This window comes from Gavia stellata, chromosome 14 (assembly GCF_030936135.1).
Source record: "Gavia stellata isolate bGavSte3 chromosome 14, bGavSte3.hap2, whole genome shotgun sequence".
Lineage (NCBI taxonomy): Eukaryota > Metazoa > Chordata > Aves > Gaviiformes > Gaviidae > Gavia > Gavia stellata.
Window position 1 is genome coordinate 8,536,026 of NC_082607.1, and position 25,047 is coordinate 8,561,072.

The window sequence follows — 25,047 nt, forward strand, 5'->3', positions numbered from 1 at the left end:
TATGACTCAGGTAAAGCCATGAAGTTCAAAAGATGCTCTTGAATGTAGTAGACATGAAGACCTCCAACTAAAAAAAAAAAAAGGCACAAACTGAAAAGCTTTGTACTACTGTTTAGTCCTCAGTAAATTTTGTCATTCAACTTATGGATTTAACATGGCAGTGCACCATTGAAAAGGAATGAGAATCCATAAGCCATGCAACCTATCACTAAGCCATTCCAGTCCATTCCAAGCCAGTGAATTTTCCACCACTTAGAAGAGAAGTAGTAAAACTTGCAACAGAATAATCTGCAAACCCAAGCTTGTGACTTTTTTGAAATGGGGGGAAGCACTATAGGTTGACTTATGTGGTAGAATGCACTTTTCTTAATTTGTTTATCTTCTCTTGATTGCAGGGTGATACCTTCTAGAAGATGCCGCTGAAGTAACGCTGGTTCATCTGTGTTGATGGCAGAGATGGAGTGGTGCCTGTACCAATACATAAGGTAAATGTTATACTAGTGCAGTAGCTGGAAGGAAGATTTCTGGTGGTTCTGTGTTTATAGGTTTGGATGAGCATTCTTGGTGACTAAGTATTTTCAACTTCCAGTTTGAATCTTGGAGGAGGAGGTTTAAGTAGGCTTTTTAAGCCTACCAAGTTAGGAATGACAGTGAGAGACTTCTCATCTGCAGAAATTGGTCCAGTTTGGGTATGGCTGAACACAAAATATGATTACAAATGCACTTTAAGTCATGCTGCATAGAGTACTTAGTCTAGGAATCTTTTTAAGACCAGACCATAAAAATCTGAATTAGAATAGTAAATGTCAGTACAGACATTTAATCAGTCTTATTAAATGTGTGGAACATGCAATTTAATGATTATACCAAGCATAATCTTTGATTAGGAATTAGTCTCTGCAGAGGTCCTTGGATTAAACTGCAGACTTCAGATATCTCTCGAATGGGTTAAAACTTTGTAGGTCAGCTGTGTTTCATGGCTTGGAAGCCTACCCTATTAAAATTACTTTTCAAGTAGATGTTGGAGCAACTGTCTTCAGACTTTACATGGAAGAGTGACTGTCTTTCTGTTTCTCTGATAACTCGCCAGGAAAAAAAGAAAGCAGTAGTGGCTGTCATGCTAACACAGCTTTTTGCAAAACTTTTCTACTAAATAATTGTTACTTAAAAAGAAAAAAGGGGAATAACTTTTAATGTGTGCAAAATCTGTTAAAATCTAGTATAGAGTGAAGGATAAGGACAAAACCACTTTTGAAGGGAAGTAGTTCTGTAAGAAGCGTGTGTACTTCTATGTAATTTTTTAATGAGTTTTCAAAGTACTCTGTAAGCGTCAGGACGTATTTTGCTGTTAGTTTCAAATACTGCTTTTGAGAACCAGCTTTGAAACGGTGAAAAGAAAAAGCTGTAGTTGGTACAGTGTCGTTCATCTGACACATGGTCACTGATTTCAGGGAATTTTCATCTTGTGTGAAGGATAGGTTCTGTTGCATACTGTGTGATGTTTGTAGTCGCAGTTGGCTTACACTTTATTCTTTTTAGCATCTCAGCAACAGCAACTAAATAGCTGTGCAGTGCCTTTGTCAGAACATGCCAGTAATGTTTTGTAAATACTCCTCATAAATTGCTTCTTATACCTTGATAAGGAAGAAAAAATACACTTTTTTTCAGGGTACTGGATTGTATTTCGGATCAAATACAGAAGCATCATGAGTATTTTCTGTTCTGAGTCAAAGGAAGCATATAGTTTAAAATAAAACCTGCTACCTGACCAACTTTTCATTTTTCTGTCACTTGATAAAATTTCAACCAACAAAAAGTGTTACTTTCCTTACCTTTGTGTTCCTCTTAAGCATGACTGTTGAAATACATAAATCACAAATCCTACTGGAAAGGACACCATTTGAACTATAGGTGTCTGTTTAAAGATTAAAAAACCTAACCTTTTTTCATTCAAAAATCGCTTCTTACTCAAAAATCAGTGATGTCAATAATATGGCACCGAAGTGGATTAGGGAGATATGTTGAAAAGTAAGCTCTTCTCCCTTATTCCCCCACCAACCTGCAAAAATTAGCAGGAGTCAGTTTTGAAATTTATAGTTTGATGCTGATCCAGATCATGAATCCTCTAATGAAGATACAGAATACTGTCTTTAATATGCAGTATCCTAGGCGACTTTAAAAGGTTTTGCCAAATAATCCTGTAGGTTGTGTCAACTTTTTTGTATGTGTGTGCCTCACTTCTGTGTATTAGCTGGGAAGCTGAAGGTTAATAACTCTTGGCAAGTGAAAAAGCTTCTCTCTTTTGGAAAAATTAAGTGCTTTTTTGCTCACTTCACTAGATCTGTTTTGTCACTTACTGGTGGTAGTGGGCCATGTTGTAATTAGTAAAGATATTAAAGATAAACGCACACTTTCTCGGCCTCCTCTGCACCTTACAAACATTTCCGAATTCTTAACAGGCATGGTGCCAATGTTAGTTTAGGGAGCAGTAAATAGAACTTAACTCATGGCAGGAAAGGTAATACGAATTTTATAAAAAATAAGGATGTAATTGTACTAATTCAGCGAGCTGTTCACCTTCTCTTGATCACCAGTTTTATTTAATTTATAGCAATCATTATTTACAGATTAGTACCAGCGTGTATACCTGTTCATTACAGGACTCCTGAGTATGCTGAGATGGTCAAGAGCTAGTGGGATTTTGTGGTAGGCGGAGTTTGGAGGGGGAATACGCACAGGAGTTACAGAGGCTTTACTTAGTACTTGCTTTGGAGACAGTGTTGTACAAGGAGTGTGCATTAATACAAGTAGTCCTCAGATCATTTTGATTATTGCAGTTAGCTACTGATGTCTTTTCATACTGTTGGGACAAATTGAAAATAATCCAAACGTATGCATTGTGTATACAAAACAGATAATCTCGAAGGTGATTTAGTTCTTTTTTTTGTCTCTTGGTTTCTGAGAGTGAACTAACTTGCGTTTCCTTTTTTCAGTTATGGTGACTAGAAGGCGGCAGTGCAGCAGTGGATATGCGTTGGAAAATCGAAGGATAACAAACCGCAACTGATAAAGCTTGTCTTTTGAGTGTGGTGTTACCCAGTATTTGCTTTTGAGTGTGGTGTTACCCAGTATTTGCTTTAGAGGGTTATGTTATCATTCAGGAGTTGCCTTTGAAAGTAGCACTACTAATCTCTTGGATATAAAAAAAATTCTCAGGTGGAAGTCAATTTCTGTCTGCTGTAGCTAACATCTTCCAAGAGTCAAGAGTGAGCCATTTTTAGTCAGTATACATGCATCAGTAGATTCTGCAGCAGAAAAATACTTCGGGGTTGCCCTTTACCTAGGGTGCTTTCCATTTATGCCGAAAAAAAGAGCAACTTAAATAAAAGTGAGTTTTAGTCCTTTAAAATACAGAGGACTAAATTGTTACAAATTCTTTTTACCAAGAAACCATGAAAAGTTTTTCTATATTCTTACATTAACAGTTTTATAATTGTCAGGGCCTTCTGGATGAGAGGAAGGAAGCGTTGATGTATTGAGATGGTATTAGTGATAAATCCCAGAAATAGTTAGTGTTCTTTTGTGTACTAGCTCCTTGGAAAACTTCAGACAGCACTGCATCTCTTGCAACAAGATGGTTTCTTCAAAACTTTGCCTTGGTTTTGATGCATTTTTATCTTACATATACGTTGATGTGCCAGTGTATGTGAGAGGACTCCTCAGGCACCAGTATTTCATGTAGAAAACTAACTTCAGATTGACTGAAGTACTTAAACAGTCATGGCTAATAAAGTTTATACTGACTTCTGTGGTAGACATAAACTGACCTCATTTAAACAACTAATACTGAGTTTATAATGAGTAGCTAAAGAAGAAAAAGCATGCATACCTTGTCTAGGGATTTAAAACTACCTTTGGGTTTTGGGATAAGAGTATCAATTTAAACTTCAGTTACGGACTGCAGATTGTACGAGTAAGTCTGCCTGTATGTAGCAGATGGGTAGAAGGACAGTATTTCCCAGGGCTAATAAATTTACTGTTTAAACAAAAGCATTATGGGTTTTGGGTTTCTTTTAATTACAAACAGATACTTGTTACTCAGTGACACTTGGATGGTGGAAAAGATCACTGGTGTTACATATTAATGGCGGTTTATTGTTACAAAGTGGTTTCAGTGTATCTTCTGCAAGAAAGAATAATATGCTGTAATACTAAGAGACTCCTTTTTCAGCAGGATCTTATAGTCTGGGTACTGCTGTTTAGGCTGAACCAGATCATCCTAACTAAAATGTAATGCCAACATACAAGCTAGCATACGAAAAAAGATTGATACCTGCCTAAAATGCTAAGTAATGAGAATGTACCACCAATGTGAATTAGCTCATGTGCTGACTCAGACTTCATCATTGAAAGTCACTAGTTTAAGTGTAAGGCATCAGTAGATTCTGCAGCAGAAAAATACTCCAGCATTGTTCTTTGTATTGGGTGTTTTCCCTCTATGCTGAAAAAAGAGCAAGTTACATAAAAATGAGTGACTTTGAGGAGAATCACTCTAGAATGTTTTCTGAACATCTGGGTGCTATTCTTAACTTGCTCCTGTTACCATGCTGTTACTGATGTATATGCCCAACAGTCCTTTGATAATTGGGTATAGACCACCACCCCACCTCCCTTTTATTTTTTAAATAATGCTGTGCTATATATAAGTGTATTTGTAACTTGGGGATGGAGGTTGACTCTGCAAGAGATTGACAATTCATTTGATCTGTCCCTGTCAGCAAATAACCAAAGTTGGAAGTCTTTTCCAAGGACGAGACCAGGAACTGCTCCTTGCTTGGTGGCTATACCTTTATACCCTGGGTTTGCCACAGAATTAATTTTAGCGTAGGGGTCGGTGAACAAGCTGGAACATTGTTAGATGGGTCCTTTCTGAAAGATGTAAAGTTGGCCTTGAGGTGGCTAATCAGAAATGCCTTTAATTTTTGGGCTTTCTGAATATGCCTGTGTCTCCATGCCTTTCAAGCAGTTGGTAAGTGTTCAAGATGTGGGAAGTATTTTCATTTAATCGTAGTTGCAACCATTTACATCTGCTTGGCTGCAACAGCTTCATGTGAAATAGTCATGAAACTAAACCTTCCTATTTACACAAAAGGTTTGCTTTAGGAGGAGGGTGTGGGTGAAGTACTCTTCGGTGTTCAGGTTTGTCACACCGAGTTTAATGAAGCAAGTGTGTAATTTTCCCCTGTGTTGAAATATCTCTCTTGCTCTTTACATCAGAAACTGGTATGTTCTGATGAGATGACTGAAGTGGATGTCTTCCATATACAAATCATTGTCCCCAGTAGATGAATGAGCATGAGCTACTTGCCTACTACAGATACGGAAGAAGAGAAAGCAAGCTACCAAAGTGGAGACTGCAAGTACTCACTTCTACAAAATAGTGCTCATGAGAACTGGAAAAAGAAAAAAACCACACCCTAAAGTTCTTGTAATTGGTCACAAATTTGAAATGTTTTGCACAAATACAAATAGTTGTACTTCACTGGATGGCAATGAGCTTTGTGATTGAGCTTCAGCCAGCTCTGTTGTTCACACTGGCTGCAGCTATGTGTTACTAGTATTTCCACACAACAGAGAACTGGGAACTCATCCCCACGTCCTCATAAAGGTCAAAAGTCTGTCTAACCCTAAAAGCGCAATTCTGATTTCTTACTGGTGACTGTTAAAAATGATCCTTAGGTGCCAGTACCAGTCATAAGACCTGGAAAGTGGACATGCAAAACCGTACGCGTTTATTGTGTATGATCTATCCTTTTGCTGTTGCGTTTCTCCCTACCCTTTAAATTACTACCCTGAGCAGTTTGAGAGCACTGATGTCTTGAAAACAGTTGCTTCAAGTAACAGGGGTAGGAATTGGCTCAGAGTATTGTCACCGATAAATTCTGGTCTCTAGGATAATTTGTTCCTGTTGTATTGCTTCAATCCATGATGCTCCAACTTCTTTGGCATCATAAATGGAGAATTGCTTCATTTTCCATCTGTTCTGGTGGAAGGACAGTTAAAAAGGAGAAGAAAATGACAAGATTCTAAATTGATACAATCAATAGTGATGGTTAATACTGTCCCAGAGCAGGGTGAAAAACTGATACTACTCCATACGATGGATCCTGAAGAGCTGGCGGAAAAGGACATTTCAATAGGACAAGTAGAATAGTTGGGAAGTTTCATTCTCAGCTTTGGATGACTTAGGTTTATGAACTTTTCCAAGTTATCCAGATGTTTGTTTTGAGAGAGTATCATCTTCCAAAAAAATATTTTGCATTGTATGTGCACTTCTTGTATAAAGTAGTTGAAAAAAGAAATTTTTTCTACATGAAGTGCATGATCAGAATTTATTTTCAAAAATCAGATCTTAAAAATAACTACTCTAAAAGGCAATTCTAATAACTAGGTTTGCCACATAAAGTTAAAAAGTGTTTATTTAAAGTTAGTGTGACATTTCCCCCCAATCATTGTCAGTGTGAAGTTCAGTTCTAATGCTGCAAATAACCTTGTTATTTACAGTACTAAAGACGAATTTACATTTACTTCTTTGGGCAATAGCCACAAGTTAAGACCAAGTTTACGAGATGGTAGGATGCCAGCTGCCACAAGGAGGAGGTCACTAGGTAAGATCTTTTTGGTGGAAAAAGTAGCCACATAAAATACTTCTATTTTCAGTAATGTTGAAAATCTGTAGTAAAAGATCTTTCATTGTCTCTCTTTAAAGTGAGAGAGCGCTAGAAACTATTTTATTAAAAAAAAAGTTTCTTATCTTAGAGTAACAGTACTGGTTCTTAAGATTTGTTGAGTTTCTGTGCTGAGCAAAAAAAAAAAAAAGGCAGTTTCGCACTTGAGCTCTGCAAGCAGCAGCAGAGGCAGGAAGATGTAATCACGGATGTGGGTTCCAGCAAGCTGCTGCACAGGAGAACCGCGCTGGCGGCAGAAGTCTCCGCGATGAATCCAGAAGAACAAATTGTAACGTGGCTTATTTCATTAGGAGTTTTAAATTCCCCTAAGAAAATAGTCGATGATCCGGAGGAGTTCCTGAAAACTTCTCTGAAAGATGGAACTGTGCTTTGTAAACTCATTAATCGACTTCTTCCGGGATCTGCAGAAAAGGTAACTCTTTAAGATGTATTTTGCTAGCCTGCAACAGAGCGCTGCTCAGTAAAATACTGCCCTGGTCATTTCGAGGTACATTTTCCTTTGGTAAATAAGATGAGCAAGGAGTATGGGAGAGATGAATGTTTTACATTTCGGTTACTAGTTGTATCTATCTGATTGAGGGTAAAATACAACTGTAGCTTTAGTTCTTTGATTTTGTCTCTACATCCAGAAAAAAACCCTGAAAGGCTGCAGTTGGCTGAGTTATGCATGTTCATTCAGTGGCAGGAAATACCGGGCCTACCAGAGATCAAAATACCTTGGTTTTGAATAGAAGGATATGCAGTTTACGTAAATATCATTAATTACAACTGCAAATATATTCACTCTTTTCAGAACTCTGGCTGTAAAATATTTGTTAGTCAGGAGATACACTAGAGAAGTAGATTAGGTTAGGAATAAATAGTAAACCTTGCATCCCTGCCATTTTGAACTGTCCCAAGGCCGGCAAATACATCGGTACTGAAGCCATTTAAGCCATGTGAGTACCTCCTATTACAGTTTTACGAGGCATATTTTCAGACAGTCCAAAAGTGTGATAAGTAACGGCAGGAGAAAAAAAGGGAAGGAGTCCAGTGAAAGATAGGAAATGGCAGCACAGAAGAGAAGCTGTTTAATAAAAAAAAAAACAGGTTTTCCACCCTGCAAAACAAGAGCCTTTATTTATTATGCAAAAATCAGTTTTGCTAGCTCCTTATCTTTTGCTTATATGTGATGGTTGGGGGCAGTGTGTTCTTAAAGGTCATCAATTTCCCACTGTCACTTAGAGCACTGTCATATGTTGACATTCAAGACAAGATGCCGACCATGTCGATGTATGCATCACTTCCTCCAGTGGCTCGCTCTTCCTGCTTCGACAGCTTGCCTGCCACCCCCATCCGCCCCCTTAAGAAGCTTCCCTAATTCAGTATAAAACGCACATGTCAATATTCATGCAGGCCTTCTGAATAGAGGCTATACGGAAGGTAATACAATGATCTCAGTGGATTTTCCTTCTTTAGTTCTGCCTGGAGCCTAAAAATGAAGCTGATGTCATCAGTAATATTCAAGAGTTCTTGAAAGGCTGTGCACTCCTTAAAGTGGAGGTAAGTCAACTTGGATCCTTTCTTTTATTGTTGTAACATGCTCGTTTAATCAGCCTTCTGAAAGGAAGCCAGATACCAGAGGGATGAAATCGGTAGTCATTCCTCATCTTTTGTATTAATAACATAAATTAGAGCATGGCTAATTTAATATTCTGTCAGGAGAATTTGGAAACGGAGTGTATTGACTGTGAGCTTAACAGATTCCTTCTTATCTTTTGAGACAAACCTCAATGGTCAGGTAGAAATAGATGCAGCAATAACAGGAGGTCTGTCCAAACAGAGTGAAGCAGTGTGGACCTGTTTACATTTTTTTTTTCATTATTAGAAAGAAGGGGTTGCAGTTTTAGCCTTGCTTTAATATGAAGGTGAAATATTCTTAATACTGCAGTATTTTTCATCCCCTTGCAATTGTTGCGTGAGATTCTGCCAAACACGTAATATTAAATTGATCCTTACACATAAAAATAATCCTAATGAAGGCTTTTTCAGTGGCTATTCCTGATCCTATCTATATGCTGATTTTTATGCTTAAGCATAGCTCATATTTGCAAGATCAGCGTCTAAATGAATCACTTAAGAAAGAGTTCAGCTAATTTTGCCATCAAATTTTTTACGAAGTGCATATGGATTTAAAATATAAATACTTTTTTTGTATCACACTTAAATTCCTACAGTAGAAAAGAAACCTGTAACTAAGAGCCGTCACTGTCTCATTTGAAATATGCTCAACATAGTGAAAAAAAAATATATTCTGAAGACAAATTCTGCCAGAAGCAGGGACAGCATCCTTGGGCATTACACAGAATAGTCATACATCACAGGGAGAAAAGTCCAACCCATGGTAGCTCTCTTCCTGTGCTTTTCCTTTGAAGGTCTAAATAAGCAAAGAGCCTTTCTTCTCTTCAGAGCTTTTTAGCTAACCAGCATGAAAATTTGCTCATTCCAGAACCGTTTCACTAGCCTGTTGTTTCCCAGTAATGCATTTCTCAGAGCTTGCTGCAGCAGCCCAGTTTTAAGAGCAGATAGATATGGAATCACTGAAGGCCTATCACATCAGAAATCAGTTGTTGCCAGTCTTCTGGTACTGACCATGTGATCTCCTCTCTTTTTCAGAGAGTTTATTTTTCTGTTTGGAAACTAATCATAATGGTTGTGGTGGAAAATATTAAAAAATAGTAGTCTTAAACAGCTAAAAGATAGGACAAGGGAACAGTCCTCAACTGTTGTACTTTAACATCTCATAGTTTTGAAAGCCAGTTCTGCAATATTGCAGTCACACTCCACAATTTTCAGTTACGAGGAACTAGGAACATTGTGTGTCCAGCTCTGGGGGTTGCTCTGATCTTCCCTGTGCCTTTTCTTTCTTGGTTTTAATTTAAGAAAAGGTTTCTGACTTCTTTTTTCTTCTGATTTATAACCCTCTTAGACTTTGAAATATTCTGACCCTTCAGTAACTTCCCTAGTGCTCATGTGGTTGCCCCTGTCTTGGTTGCTGTGAAAGGACACCTCAAAAGCTGAATAAAAGCTCAAATCTCTCAAGCGTGAGTTTAAATTTTGCAGTGAGATGAAAGTGATTTCTTCTTATTTTTTTCCAAAATATTGTCATATTAGAAGGCCAAGTGAAGACAGGAATTTTGCTTCTTCCTGGCTCCTCTCTCTAGCTTCAGACAGAGGAACACTCAAGGTAGGACAGCTGAGATGGTGGGCAAGACATGGCACAAGTCAGAGTGCTTATGCTTCCCTCTGGCTCTTCTCCTCCCGTATTGCCAGCTCTGAGTGCTCTGAAGGCAAAGCCAGAGGAGACATGAAAACCCGCTGCCATCTGTTCCTTCTAAATGCTGCCCTGTTTGGACCCCCTTGCAAAGAGACTCTAAGCAGCATACCTACAGGTGGTCCTCCCTCGTGTCTGATGCTTCGTTTGCCTTGGGAAGGGGCACTGCCCTTCAGAGGGGGTTTCTCTGCAGCACATCTACTCTTGAAAGCATGTTTGGAGCATCAGAACAGGCAGGGGACCTTTCGGTTTCAAGATCTGTCGGCAAGGAAGTTACAGTGATCTGGTGTTATGTCTAAGGAAGATGAACATAGGATAGAAAATCTGTTTTGCTCCAGTAACCAAGCCTGAGAAAGGATTAACATCAGGAAAGCTCTTGGCTTAATAGGTTTGAATTCCCTGGCTGCCATCCTGCTGTTTCCCCAGACTTTGGGTTTGACAATAAAACCCTGGTGGTTCTGTCAAGTTCTGCTCTTCTCCAAGTGCCACAGAGAACTCTTGCTCCTTAGATATGAAGAAGTAGCCTGAGACTGGATCTGAGCCACTTCTCCTGTCTTGAGACTGACAAGTACATGTTAAGGTCAGAGATTCTGTTCCTGTTGCAGATGTGAGCAAAAGAGGATGTTCTGAGGAAATTCAGAGCTCAGAACTTCTACTCTGGATACTGACTCGTACAAAAGGCCTCATCCTGGGAAATTTCAAGCACGAGAAACTTCATATGCGACATTAGCATCCCATCCTAGCATCCCATGGCTTCATCGTACTTTGCCAAAGCAGCGGCTACCCTCATACTGTGCCTTAAATTTGTTTTTGTTTCTGTCGTAGACATTTGTATAGCTGCCATTTGGAGCTGAATACATCACTGAGCATTGCTAGCGTGCAGGGAAGGTGATCAGTGTGGAAGGTAGGGCTCCCAACAGCATTTGCTTGAAACCCGAGTCCCACCTTCCACTGAACGGGTACTGCTTGCCAATCTGTTCCAGTGGGAGGGCATGCAAAGAGGTTACTCCTGCAGAGCTACACATATGCACTTCCCTCCTACCCTTCTTCTTTGTTGTCCTGGTAACTCAATCTTGGGAAGTGGAGGAAAGACACAGCAAGGCAAACAGCACCTTCTCCTGTTTTACAGGAAGAGTGAAACTTTTGGACGTAGTGGAAGGGAGGGAGAAGGACACTCTGTGACATTCCTGCTTTGAGGTGGCTCTGTGAAGTTGCAGCAGCTCTACAGGCTGGTGGTGTGAGCTGGAAGAGCCAGTCCAACTCATTGCAGGGTATAAATAATCAAACTCTTGCTTAGCGTCAGCTCAGGACTGAAGCCTGCAAAGATTTGCTGCTTCAAATGTGTTAGCCCTAAAAAAGAAGGCAAGCAGGGGAATCAACACCTTCTTCTAACTAGACAAGTGCTGTAATTAGGTGAAACAATGAGACTGTATCTAAAATTTTCTGACTCCTTTTCAGTGCTAGAATTTGATCCAAGTCATAAGAATGTCTTATCAGCCCAGCTCTGCTGAGACAGAGGACCGGGCAGATGACATGGGCACCTCTTTGGAGCTTAACTGTCCTTGGGGGATTCTTTCATGGTTTGGACTGAGGAACAGTGCAGATAACCTAATTGTGCTTCATTTATGCTGTGGCTTCAGCCTCTGGGCTGTGGATATGACCCAAGATCTGGTCCAGTGAGTGAGTACTGCTAAGTCAGTGACAGATGGATGCAAGCAGGTTGAGGTGGAAGGTGGAAGAAGGCAAGAGGTTCTGTCCTGATGGCCCGGTGGAGTCTAGTTTAGAAGATACAGGGAAAATATAATGAGGAAAGAGAAAAATGGGAAGTCTCCTGGCCTAGCTTGTTCTTGAGGACACAAATAGGAACTGTTAAGTCTTTGCTTTTGCTGTTGACACCACTGTGCCTATAACAGCAGCTCAATAGCTGAGTATCATTTACTGCTGAAGAAGCACAAGACCTTCATTCAGCAGCAGCATTTTATTGCTAATACGACCACAAAATTTCTGGCAAGGGGCTGAATTTTGTGAACTAAGAACGGTATCTGCAAGATAAATCAATAGCTGCATTAAACCTGACTGTCCAGAACGATAAGAGCATGCAGCGTGTCATTGCCATCATGGGCAGAACTGAAGCTATTTCTGCAGTTGGACGTGCTTGCAACCTTCACCAATCTGTTTGTACTCGGACTGAGGGCTTGGGAAGGCAGATGAAAGATCGTCATCCCCTTGGCTCCCCATCCGTGTGCTCCCAAAGCCTGCTCTGCTTTGGCTTCCCTCCTGGTTTCCTAGCCGGGTAATGTCAAAAGCAAAAGCTCCAGCCCAGCACCGCACTGAGCAGTGCAAGCACTAGGGAGTGGGTATGTGTGAATTCAGAGTGACCCAGTGTCCCAGAGACCTCCGGCTCGCAGGTGTGTGGGGTGTCTCTGATACCCCCCTGTCCCTGCATGAGGTTGGGACCTACAGCCGGGCTTCTCCCTGGATATCAGTACAGTGCTTCGTTCCCTTTCCGCACTGCAGCCTGCTGTTGTGCTGAAGTGTCTGGGGATTTTCACACTCCCCGCAGGAGAGTGTTCCCCGAACAGATGGGCACACGCAGCAGAAGTGCTGTGCTCACTGCAGCGAGGACACACTGTCTCTGAGAATTCACCGCCTCAACTGAACTGTGCCTCATCTGCAGGCCCTTCTGCAGCTTTTCTCTTCTCAGTGGTGCAGAACCACTGTAATCAGCGTTTCAATAGCCTGAAATTTTCCTTTCTTTTCCTAGCCTTTCCCCCTCATTTTTCCTCTTCTTTTTCCCTTTCCTTCTTTCCTTTTTCCCTTTCCTTCTTTCCTTTTCCCCTTTCCTTCTTTCCTTTTCCCCTTTCCTTCTTTCCTTTTCCCTTCTTTCCTTTTCCTTTTCCCTTCTTTCCTTTTTCCCTTTCCTTCTTTCCTTTTCCCTTCTTTCCTTTTCCTTTTCCCTTCTTTCCTTTTCCTTTTCCCTTCTTTCCTTTTCCTTTTCCCTTCTTTCCTTTTCCTTTTCCCTTCTTTCCTTTTCCTTTTCCCTTCTTTCCTTTTCCTTTTCCCTTCTTTCCTTTTCCCTTTCCCTTCTTTCCTTTTTCCCTTTCCTTCTTTCCTTTTTCCCTTCTTTGCTTTTCCCTTCTTTGCTTTTTCCCTTCTTTCCTTTTTCCTTCTTTCCTTTTCCCTTTCCTTCTTTCCTTTTTCCTTCTTTCCTTTTTCCCTTTCCTTCTTTCCTTTTTCCCTTTCCTTCTTTCCTTTTTCCCTTTCCTTCTTTCCTTTTCCCTTCTTTCCTTTTCCTTTTTCCCTTCTTTCCTTTCCCCTTTCCTTTTCTTTCCCCTTTCCTTCTTTTCTTTTCCCTTTCCTTCTCTCCTTTTCCCTTTCCTTCTTTCCTTTTTCCCTTTCCTTCTTTCCTTTTCCCTTCTTTCCTTTTCCTTTTCCCTTCTTTCCTTTTCCTTTTCCCTTCTTTCCTTTTCCTTTTCCCTTCTTTCCTTTTCCTTTTCCCTTCTTTCCTTTTTCCCTTTCCTTCTTTCCTTTTTCCCTTCTTTCCTTTTTCCCTTCTTTGCTTTTTCCCTTCTTTCCTTTTTCCTTCTTTCCTTTTCCCTTTCCTTCTTTCCTTTTTCCTTCTTTCCTTTTTCCCTTTCCTTCTTTCCTTTTTCCCTTTCCTTCTTTCCTTTTTCCCTTTCCTTCTTTCCTTTTCCCTTCTTTCCTTTTCCTTTTTCCCTTCTTTCCTTTCCCCTTTCCTTCTTTTCTTTCCCCTTTCCTTCTTTTCTTTTCCCTTTCCTTCTCTCCTTTTCCCTTTCCTTCTTTCCTTTTTCCCTTTCCTTCTTTCCTTTTCCCTTCTTTCCTTTTCCTTTTTCCCTTCTTTCCTTTTTCCCTTCTTTTCTTTTCCCTTTCCTTCTTTTCTTTTCCCTTTCCTTCTTTCCTTTTTCCCTTTCCTTCTTTCCTTCCCTCTTGCCCCCCTTTCCTGATTTACTTTTTCCCTTCACCCTTCCCTTTCCCCTTTCCCATCTCCCTTTCCCCTTTGCTGTCCCTCTCTCCCTCCCTCCCGCGCCTCCCGCCCGCGGCCGGCGGAGGGAGCTGCGGCCGCACCGCCCGCCCGCGTCCCGCAGCGAGCGGCGGGGCGGAGCGGGGCGGCGGCGCCGCCTGTCACTTCCCCTTCCCTTCTCTTCCCTTCCCTTCCCTTCCCCGCGCCGCGATCCGGCTCCGGGTCAGAGCCGCAGCGGCCGCCCCGCGGTCCGCACCACCGCCCGCCGCCGCCATGCCCCGGGGCTGCGCGCCCGCCCGCCCGCCGCCGTGAGTACCGACCGCGCCGCGGGCAGCGGCACCGGGCGGGCTCCGCCGTGTCCCCGCCGCGGTGCCTGGCCCGGCCTCCCCGGCGTCCCCATCCTCCCGCAGCCCCGCCGGTGTCTCCGGGTGGTCCCCGCGGGTGTCCCCAGCCGGTCCTCGGGGGTGTCGCCAGGCAGCGCCCGCGGGCGTTACCCCCCGCCCCGGGCAGCTCCCCCGCGCGTCCCCGCGGAGCTTGCCAGAGGTGGAGCGCGGCTCGGTGCCGCCCGGAGAGCAGACCTGCTCTGGGGGCTGTGAAGGCGGCGCGGCGCGGAAGCTGCCGGGCCCGAGAGCCGGCGCGGCGGCGGGCTGGCTCTGCGGCTGGGCAGGGCGCTCGCCCGCCGCCGGCCTGCCTCCGCCTCGCCGCTTTTCGCAGGGCCGGCCGAGCTCCGCTCCCGCGGAGGGCAGGGGCACGGCTGGTGGGCAGCAGCCGGGGCTCGCAGGCGGCCGAAACGCGGGCATCGCTGGCGGTCGGGGCGCGCGTGGGACCGTCTGGCTCCCGCCCTCACCCGCCGGTTCGGCCGAAGGGTGGCGGCGGCGCCGAGCCGTGGGCTCTGCACCCCGCTTGAGGTTTGCCGGGTTTTGTCTGGCTGGGGGAACAGTTTGTGCAGATGAAACAGCTCGGGCTCGAGCCACAGTCCGGCTTCCCCTAACTTTTCTGCAGCGCCCATCCCGGTACTGGGATTTTGGGTGCTGATAACCTGCTAGATGCACCTGGGTTTGATTTTTCACCCTTCCCACAAAGCTGGGTGCGCTTCTGGGCACTGCCCTGCGAGCACCGGCGGCTCCTCACCTCCTGGGCTGTCTTTCGGAGGAGGGCTGGCGGTGCAGCAGTGCGGGTTTTCTCGCTCCCGGCGTGATGCCGCCGGAATGTTTCACGGCGGGGAGCTGCAGTCTGTGATTCTGAAAGTCGGAAAAGCATTTTAATGGAGATCCCCAGATGACAGCCATAGATTTAAGTGGGGTTTTACTTATGTGCACCAGATCTTCCATGAGCTAAGAGCAAAAAAGCCTCCTCCTCCCCTTTTTCTTCTAGCCTTCAGCTTATCTTTTAGTTAGGAATAGAATTATGGATGGGTCGTGCTAGAAAAAGTAATTTTTAGCTCATAAATGAGGACTTTTCGATATAATGAATTTATTCTGGAACAAGCTGCAGAGTATATTTACATTACAGAGGAGTTTTCCACATAGTCATTGTTCCATGGTAGCTATTCCAGACAATTTCTCCCTGAAGAAAAATCCTAAAAGTTATTGCTTGCTTTTGCGCTAGAATTTTTTGCATATCCCTCCTGCTACCATTTTCCTCTGGACTTTGTCAGTCTGATGACTCTGACCTTACTATTCTGTGCATTGAAGGATCAGGGATGTATTTTACTACTTTGGTCCTTTAAAAAAAAAAAAAAAAGATGCCGTTCATTCAAGGCAGGACTTGTTTTTCTGGACTTACTGAAGTGGAAGAAAAAGGGTATGACTGAGAAAATGACACACCAGAGAGATGCACGCAAACATCCCAGCCTTGCTGTTTACTTTCCTCTCTGCTTGGCAGGAGGATGAAGGCGCATTACTGTAACGTTGCATCTTCCAGCAGCTGCCAACAGGGTCAGCACACACCCGGGCTCTTCGTTACCGTCTCCCTTTCCACAGAGACGCTAACGTCGCTGCTTAGGGCTGGAGGCGATGCTCAGATAGCACTGGCTGCAGCTGCAAGGCAGGAAAACTAGTTCATGCACCAGTTGGCAGAGGGGATGGGGTCTGCGTGGTCCAAAGGAGGAAACCCAAGTGAGAGCAGGCGATAGATCAGCTCAGAAACAGCCCAAGGTAGGTGGGGATGTCCCCGAAATGTGCAGAGCTGCTGTGGAGCTACTGATTTTAGTATTTGTAGTGACAGCAGGCTGTTCCCCCTCTGGGTGTGGATTAAATTTCTTTAGGGTAAAGCCTTTCTCCCAGTATTGAGTGGCTGAGTCAGTTTTTAAATATATTCTCAACAAAGAGCAGCCTTTGTACTGCCCGTGTTGGACTTTGTCGCTGCACTGATGTGTCCGTCGAGAGGAAGAGATGCCGCGAGCATCCAGGGCTGCGGAAGAGACCAGTCCCTTTCCTATTTGAAATATGCCAAGCGCAGCCAAGGAGCTATATGTGGAAAGCAAGAAAGGGCCATTTTAAAGGGCAGTACTGCCCTAAAGGTAATTAAGGCTCGTGTACTTACTTAGCAGGATACACTCTTTCGTGCCTTGGAAGTGTTTGTAAGAAGATAGTGTCTGCCAGGAGAGCTTTAAAATCATCTTTCCTGTCCATTGGATTTGCGGATCTGTGGTCTCCATCTGCAAGACAACGTGTATTTGGGGATTAGCAGATGGTGCCTTGGTGGTACCAATAACGGGGGCTTTTTGTATTGCTTATCTTTGTTTCATTAATGGTAGGATTTGTACAGTCTGTAGGAACTTGAGGGCATTTCCCAGGTGTCAGAGGGGATGGCAGCGCTTTGGAAACTCAAAGCCCCTCATTGTGCTGGGGGTGATTTCCGAAGGGCTGGGTGTACAAGGTCCAGGTTACCGGTCATAGAAAATAATCCCTTGCTAATTATCTAGATCTGGTTTGCCATTGAGGCTTAGCAACGCAAAATTCTTCAGAGTGGAATTTTTGCACATAAAATAACTGGTTTTGGCTTCCTGTAAAAAAAAATGTAAATGTCTTATATATGCCATATTGCAATAGCAGGAAATTCAGTGTGTTTGTTTCTTCTGCTGTGGAAAATATGTGTGTGTGTACATATACATATATGCGTACAGCCTCAATCTCTTCAGCTTTCGATAGCAAAAATAGCAGCAAAATCTTTCCTTCCCTCAAGACAAGCAATAACCTTCTCCGTTATTTTCTGAGGAGTCCCTTCCCTGCAGGCAGCACCGGTTTCTTCCTTCCCTGGCCCCAGTGTTACACCCCAAATGCTGGTGGGTCCCCCTGCCCTTCCCACGCCGCCTGCCACTGGCGCCCTGGGGATTCACTCGCTATAAAGGCTATGGGACTCGTCAGCCCTGAATAAACACCCTACCCCTGCAGAGACATACCGGCTACTTAATCCTCACTGTCACCCTCCAGCAACGTGGGCTGCTCAGGTGGCCGGAGTGAGACGTTTCGGGCTCAACTGACCAAGTTCCTCTTTAGCAGGTGTTCGATCCACATGATTTGTACACCGGAGAACAGTTCTCCAAGGTCCTGAGTACATTAACAGCTGTAAATAAAGCTACCGAAGGTAAGAAAAACATTTTTTTTTTTTTTCTGTCGTCTTTTCAAATCCTGTCTCCTATGTATGCTGGGGTGGGGTAGGTTTTTTTGGTAATTCCTAGTTTATGATGATTTCTGGAGCCTTGGCAAATTGTGCTGCCAGCACCAATGCCTGATGCTGGACGGTGGAATTGACATTTCATGCTTCTACCAACTCCGGGTTTAGCCATGGCATTTCAGAGTTGCTGTATGCACTTTGCAGAGCTTGATTATCGCTTTACACTAAGGGACCTCTGCTCAGTTTTGACAGTACTAAGGGACCTCAAATTAGGTCATCATAAAGGAGCCTCAATGTAAATGAGCGTGCACCTCCCAAAATGCAAATGTCAGATTTTAAAGAGTGTGTTTTAAAGATGAAGAGAAAACCAGATCCATCTGCATAATATCATTATTGAATGTCAAAAAACCCACTGTTGCCAGATAGATACTCAGTCAATTGTATTGATGTTTCTCTCTTTCCTCTCCCTGGGTCCATGGAGTAGGCTCCCAGATCTGGGAATTGAGCTGATGGCTTGTCCTGCCTCCCTGGGTGCAGGAGCTGGCTGCTGAAGCTGAGCAAATCAGCTCCTCTTGTTTCCATCCCAAATATGTAGCTGTTCCCTACGGGCTGCTTTAAACTGATACTCAGTCACATAGGCTGTGAAAGGAGAAGTTCAAGAGGGAGGATGATGACGGCGTGGTGCTCTGGGGAGGGGTGAGGGGACCAGGGTCTCTCTGCTGAGGGGCTGAGGAGCAGGTCTGTGCTGAGCTGGAAAGAGTTTGCAGGGCAGAAAGTGTTTATGGCCCCCTGTCATGCAAGCGGATTTGCACAGAGAGTCCTGCACACCCACCAAAGTCCAGCACCAGGAGGAGAGTCTGATTTCCCTGTTGCAGATTACATTTTAGGCGATTAAAAGGAGAAAAATTCAAAACCCAAACCCACGATTTTCCTTTCATGGGAAGGTTTTTCTGTTGACTTACTGTGTTTTGCCTACATTTGGTTTGCAGTGGTTTTCTCAGTTGTTTTCATTTCTCTTTCAACTGAATTTTTGCTTTTGGGTTCTCTTTTGCTGGTACAGAAGCTGCTCGGGTGTTCAATGAAGCAACCTCATTGCTGGGACTGGACCCTCTCCTCCCTGTTTCCTCTTCTCTGTTCTGTTCTGATGCAAGCCTTTATGAAATCATATATATAAAGATATATACTATATTTATACATTATATAAAATATTGTATATTGTATTATGATGCATTATATAAACAGCAACATATATAATAATATATAATGCATAATATATACCATATAATATACAATATACAATATATAATAATAATATATGTGTGTGTATGTGTGTGTAATGCTGCTCTGAAGAAATTCAGGTTCTCAGACTGCCTTTCTGCAGCCGGCACTCAGCTCTGCCGCCAGCTCGCTCCCTAGAAGTCAGTGATGGTAATTCAGGATCAGCACATCTCCTTACAGCCTCTTACAGCTCCATTAAATCACAGCACCCGGTGACCCCAGGTAGAAAGCACTTGCAGTTCAGTACGATGGGGGATATAAAATGCAGGTTACCTAGACCAGGAGTAGCCTTTGGAAACGCTGTCGTTATGATTGACATTAGCTTCATTACTTTGAAAACAAAAAGAGTGAGAAACTTTCCTGCCTCTGTGCTTGCCCGTTGCTAGACCGGAGGCATGTGAGGGGGTGTGTGCCAATGGGGAGGTGAGGCTGCAGTGCTGTTGTCACAGCAGTCCCCTTATTTACAGCCCCAACTCAGTTCTTGCAGCCGCCCGTGTCCCAGCTCAGTCCCTGCAGTCACTGGGTGAGGCTCGGGACAGGGCTTTGCTGTGGAATAGTTTCTATCGCACGTTACCGACGGGGCTATAGGGAAGCTGGGATCCGCTTGGTTTCATGGCAAACATCTGTTTGAACATATGCTTTCTCTGTTTAAATGTTAAAAAGCGCAATGCCTGCGATATAATTAGCTGCTCAGGCAGAGAGCACCCTTGGGAAAAGTACAGGGTAAAATAAATACATGTCTAAAATGTTTGCTTTTTGGTGGCTTGGCCAAGTTCCTGAGAAGCAAGAGCCCGTGTCCTACAAACCACCACTGCAGATGGCCCCGTTTGTCCGTCTCGCCAGAGGCCAAGGGCTGAATGGAGCATCGGGGCAAGCCTGGTACCTGCTACTGCAGTTCTGCTATGGCCAGGGCTCCAGCGTGCCTGCGCATCCCGACGCCCGCAGAGCTGCTGCATCCTGACACCCTTGTCAGAGGCAGAGGGAAATAGGTGACAGCTAAGGAAAGGCTGTGGGAATGTGTTTCTGAGCATCCATTTGAAGTCCAAATCCTTATGTCTTTGTGGATCTTGTTATGCAAATAACTGGAGGCATCGTATGTAGCGGGTAAACTCAGAGTTCAGCAGCTGTCCATCAAATAACAGCAATACAGAGCTTGATGCTTTTAGCTGAAAGAGAGGGCAGGGGAGGAAAACCAGCTGTGCTGGATCAGACGATGCTCATCTGCCAAAAATAGTGTAGGAATGTGAGCAGAAAACCCGGCTATTTTAACCATAGTTTAAGCAACATATGGCAGCAGTGTTCCATGCTGGACCAGGCATAAAATAGGACGCTGTCATGATGCAATATAAATGATACACTTCCCTGCCAAACTGTCAAAGTCAGTTTTACATTTGTTTCTAGGTTGCTGCAGATATTTATAAAAGCTTTGGAAGATTGGGAGGGGCAGGGAGAAGCATAAAATCTAAAGTAACCAAGCAATTTCCGTGGGACTGTTGCTGATGGCTTGAATAAGCGGAGAAGTCTGGACTCGCGGTTTACGCCCTCCCTTTTTAGAAGGAATCAGGGGAAGAACAGCTCATTCTGGCAGCCGGCCACCCCTCCTGGCCCATGAGTTGCCGGGAGCAGCCGAAACCGCTCCTGCTCAAATATCAGGATGCTTCAGAGAAAAAAAAAAAAATAACATTCTGTGTTTGCAAAGTGGGTTTTCCATGTGGAGGGGTTTTGCTGTTGCTGCAGCCCAGGGAGTTGGGAATTCACTGTGCGGTCATCAGGCAGTTGTGTAACGAGCAGGGCAAGAGAGAAGGGAGGTTGCAGAGGTGGGTGCTGGTCTCTTCTGCCAAGCAAAAAGTGATAGGACAAGAGGGAATGGCCTTAAGTTGCACCAGGGGAGGTTTAGGCTGGATATTAGGGAAAACTTCTTCACTGAAAGGGTTGTCAGACGCTGGAACAGGCTGCCCAGGGGGGTGGTGGAGTCACCATCCCTGGAGGTACTTAAAAGACGTGTGGATGAAGCTTTTAGGGACATGGTTTAGTGGTGGACTTGGCAGGGTTAGGTGTCTGGTTGGACTTGATGATCTTAAAGGTCTTTTCCAACCTCAACAATTCTATGATTCTATTCTATGAAAACTGACTCGCTGACAGCACACGAGATTTAACGTGAATGTTGTCCATCGTTGGAGCATGGACTGGGCGGACTGGTGCGTGTCTATGGTAAGGTTGGGGGTTTGTAAGGCAGTGGCGCCTGGAAGTCGTAGTCCCAAAGCTGGTCCCCATTGTGCAAGGCGTTGGAGAAAGACAAAGCAAGTCCATTCTCCAAGAGCTCACAGTTAGTGTTGCTCCGGGTCCAATCTGAGGATGAGGTGTTTTCCTACTGAAACAAAAATCCTCTGGGGAGAATAAAAGCCCAGCTGAGTTCCTGTAACTCCCACCAAACTTCCCCTTTGGAATGATTTTACCATGTTAACATTCAGACTGGAGGAGAATGGGGGCACAACAGTCTTAGAGTTTGTGTTTTCCGATTCCTGCGCACGCTTGGCGGCTTGATCACCCTCTCCTCTTGCAGCATTTTCAAAGAATAATTCCAAACATTATCCAGGGGACTTGCACACCCAGCAGCACAGTGATGCCTGCAGACTGCTCTTCTCTGTCCTCTTGAGGTCCATGGGCGTGCTAGGTCCACACCGCAGGTGGAAAACAACAGCTCTGGGATACGGAACTGTTTTTAAATCTTAAAAGAAGCTGCAAGGCAAATCTCAAAAGTACTTCTTAGTTTACTGAAATGATAATACCTGCCGTTGCTTCATTTGAGCACCATGGCACATAGAAAGGTGGTGATCTGATTGTTGTCCCATGGTGTGGTATGAGATACAGTAGCAGAGAAGTACTGGGAATTACTGGGTGGCTTGAATCCCATGTTTTTACTGCTCTGCAGCATCCAAGCAGGATTCTGGGGCTAAGCGCTGCCAGGTCCTGCGAGAGCCAGGACTGCTTTTGGTGATGACGCCACTGACTCAGTTTCAGCACAGGGCAGTTGTGACCAGGAAACTTTTTACCCTCTGGCAAGTTTTTTGGTATCAATATAGAAACAAATCGCTAATTGTGAGAAACAGATATGTGTCAGAGCAGCAGCATTATTTCCAGCATCAGGCAGGTGGTGGCAGGAAGAAGCCCAGAGACTCGTTTGCAAAATGATGAGCTTCGAGCATGTGAAGGAGACAACTCCAAGAGCTGCTGGGACGGTCTGAGCCTTTCCGTGGGCTGCCACTCTCCTGGGGATGACACTCCTGTCCTTCCTCAGCGTGGTCTGAATCCCCCTCTCACATGGTGATGGCAACGGTCCACGAACAGTAATCAAAATTGTGCCTAGCCTCTTTCAGCTGTATAATGAACCCAAAAGGACTTATCTAAATAGAGAAGCGATTGTGTTGACCAGCTGTTCAGCATTCTTCCCCACTCGGCGGGGAAGCCCACGCTGCAGCTGCAGAGGTGACCTAAGAGCGCTCACTTGCGAGCTAAACTTTGAAACACCTTCAACAGTGCTTACTCAGATCCCAGAAACATTCCCAGTTGGGTAGCATCGGGCTGAGCGTTATTCTATTTTTCTACAGTTCTAAGGGGGATTTCAAAAACCTACTGCAATCAGATGTGTGGCTGCAGAGCTGGCATAACCTAGGATTGCCTTGGGATGCAGTTCAACTTCTTCCATCATGGAAGGGTTAACCCAGCCCAGCAAAACCATCCTGACTGTTGACTAGGAGTACCCACACTGGAAATGCAGTGCACTTGCTATTTCACTCTGATAGATGCTCCTCGAACTGTTGTGCCCTGTTCTTGTTTCTTTACGGGCTTTCCTCTTTGCTTTGCTGTGATGCAGAGGGATGCTGGACAGTTGGGTAAAACTCAGGTGTTGTTTTTGCCTCACCAGATCAGCCGTCCAAAGGGCCATGTTCACATCTATCGTCTCTTAGCTCTGCAGCTGGAGGTCCCCACACTGACTCCAACGGCACAGCTTCACAGTCAGCGAGGGTGTTAAGGAGGCAGTCCAAGCCTGTGGTATCCTTTACTTAACGTCTCATCAAGGGTTTAATGGCTGTGGGGGTAGAGATTTATGAGTGGTACCTCTGGGTTGAGCACGCCAGAGGGGCTTGTTCTGCCCCCATCTCCATCGCGGCTTTGCTGCCCTGACTGGAGAGAGTCTCATGGCTTCTCCAAACCGCGGTGCTCCTCTCTGTGACATGAGAAGAGCGATTCTTATCTGCCTTCCATTGCACTGTGAAACTAAATTAATGCTTGGGAGGGACCTTGTGGTCCTCTGGCAGGAGTGCTTACACAAAAGCAAGACATTATTGCTGTTACAAAGAGCAATGCTGAAAAAACAGCTGTCACAACAAAGAAGAACAATAGCTTGTCCTAGTGGCTTTTGCTTTTTTGGACTATTTACTGATGTTTTTCCATGTTTCTTTCCTTAGGAGATGACCGAGAATGGCAGTCATCAGCTGGTGGTAAAGGCCAGGTTCAATTTTAAGCAGACCAATGAGGATGAACTCTCCGTTAACAAAGGAGACATTATTTATGTCACCCGGGTTGAAGAAGGGGGCTGGTGGGAAGGGACCTTGAATGGAAAAACAGGCTGGTTCCCAAGCAACTACGTCAGAGAAATCAAATCCACCGGTAAGCAAATTGCTTTCAAGGGGTGATTGAATGACAGTGGTATAATGCAGTGTAGATCCTTGTGCCTTTGGGAAATTGCTGCTATTTATTAAGGACCGTTTGTGTCCTTAAAGCAGCAGGGCTAATGGAAGGATGAACAAGGCCAGAAGGGTAAAGCCTAGTCTTTCGCATGAGTTGTTTGAGAGCTGCTTCACTCTTTTCCCCAGCGCATCGTGCCTTTCTGTTGCTGCCCCGAGCCCCAGCAGCGCGGGAGCGGGGACATCGCCGGAGGACGAGGCCAGAGATGGCTGCGTGGGTCCCCTTTGTCCTGGGGAGCGCCCAGGTCGTTCCAGTGTCTGAGCACAGCATTAGCTTTTTGTTAGAGACCTCGGTCAGGCAATGTTTGCGTTTGATCCTGCCATTTCTGGCAGCGGTGGAATGGATGCTCACAGTCGCAGTGAGGAAACCAACAAAACCTATATGGCCACAGGGAACGGTCCCCCGGTTTTGTCCGTAGTGGTGGCTGATTTCACATAGTATGCTTTCCCCCAGATGCATCTTCTGCTGCGATATTGAGAAAGGAAGGAGGAGGGGACGATCCATCTGATGACATCTGCCTTTATTGAGCTTTGTCTTGAGCGTCCTTAACATTTTCTGCGATGTGATTTTAATCAGATGTGGGGTGGTGATGATGACATGAAGCATGCCCGTGGCTAACTGCCCTGTAGCGTTACATAACCATTCAAGTAGCTCACCCCATTGTGCTTCCGAGGCCATTGTGTGACAGTAAACTTGTTTTTTAACAAAATCCAACTTTAATTCTTCAAAGTGCCTTGAGGGCTTACCCTAGACAGAGACCTGTTGCGTGCTCGCAGCTGGTTTTATGGCTCAGGGTCAGCCCTGGCCTCAAATGCTGTGAGACCTCAGCAGTGGTCTGCAAAGGGGTTCCACAATGTACAACCCCTCTTAGACATTCTTGCTGCCACACTTGCAAGCAAAAAAGCAAAGGAGGGAAGAATAAAATTAATGAGTGAATGCTCAGAATTAGGCCAGTTTTTATTTAATTCTAAATGAAAAAATCATTGTTAGGATATCTCATCTCCCACTGTTTCCCTCTGGGAAATGATGTCTGAGCTGGAGCAGGACGTTGCAGCAGAGATTGAAGGCTTGTCTGGCACAACCCAGGAATCGCTAATTAAGTCAGTGAGTGGAGAAGAGAAACGTTTTAAAAAAATGAGGGCAAACTTCAGTCCTATGGGGAAAATCAGGTGGGAGCTGCATGAAACAACAGCACCTCATTGAAGCAAAGGACAAGTCTCCCATTGATCCTGATGTAGGAGCCCATCAGATTTTCATCTGCAGAGCTTTTCCCTCCAGATCCTCCCTCCAGCACCCATTTCAAATGGGAGAAGGGTTCATTCTCCTGGTCTCTGCTTCCTCCAGACATGTGGTCGTAT

The 25,047-nt window shown here is 44.5% G+C and overlaps 1 protein-coding gene across 4 annotated transcripts in view; it reads left to right on the forward strand.

Moving 5' to 3' along the window:
• Nucleotides 1–6,996: 6,996 nt before the first annotated feature.
• Nucleotides 6,997–25,047, forward strand: part of ARHGEF6 (Rac/Cdc42 guanine nucleotide exchange factor 6) — a 42,307-nt gene continuing 24,256 nt past the window's right edge. The window contains exons 1-5 of one of the 4 annotated variants that reach the window (XM_059824308.1): nt 6,997–7,161; nt 8,208–8,291; nt 17,548–17,632; nt 22,866–22,993; nt 23,410–23,611. In XM_059824308.1, coding sequence (XP_059680291.1) covers nt 6,997–7,161; nt 8,208–8,291; nt 17,548–17,632; nt 22,866–22,993; nt 23,410–23,611 — 664 coding nt within the window. Of the gene's footprint in view, nt 7,162–8,207; nt 8,292–14,322; nt 14,353–17,544; nt 17,633–22,865; nt 22,994–23,409; nt 23,612–25,047 lie in introns of those variants that run through there. The other 3 variants (XM_059824309.1, XM_059824310.1, XM_059824311.1) reach the window with 3 other exon arrangements.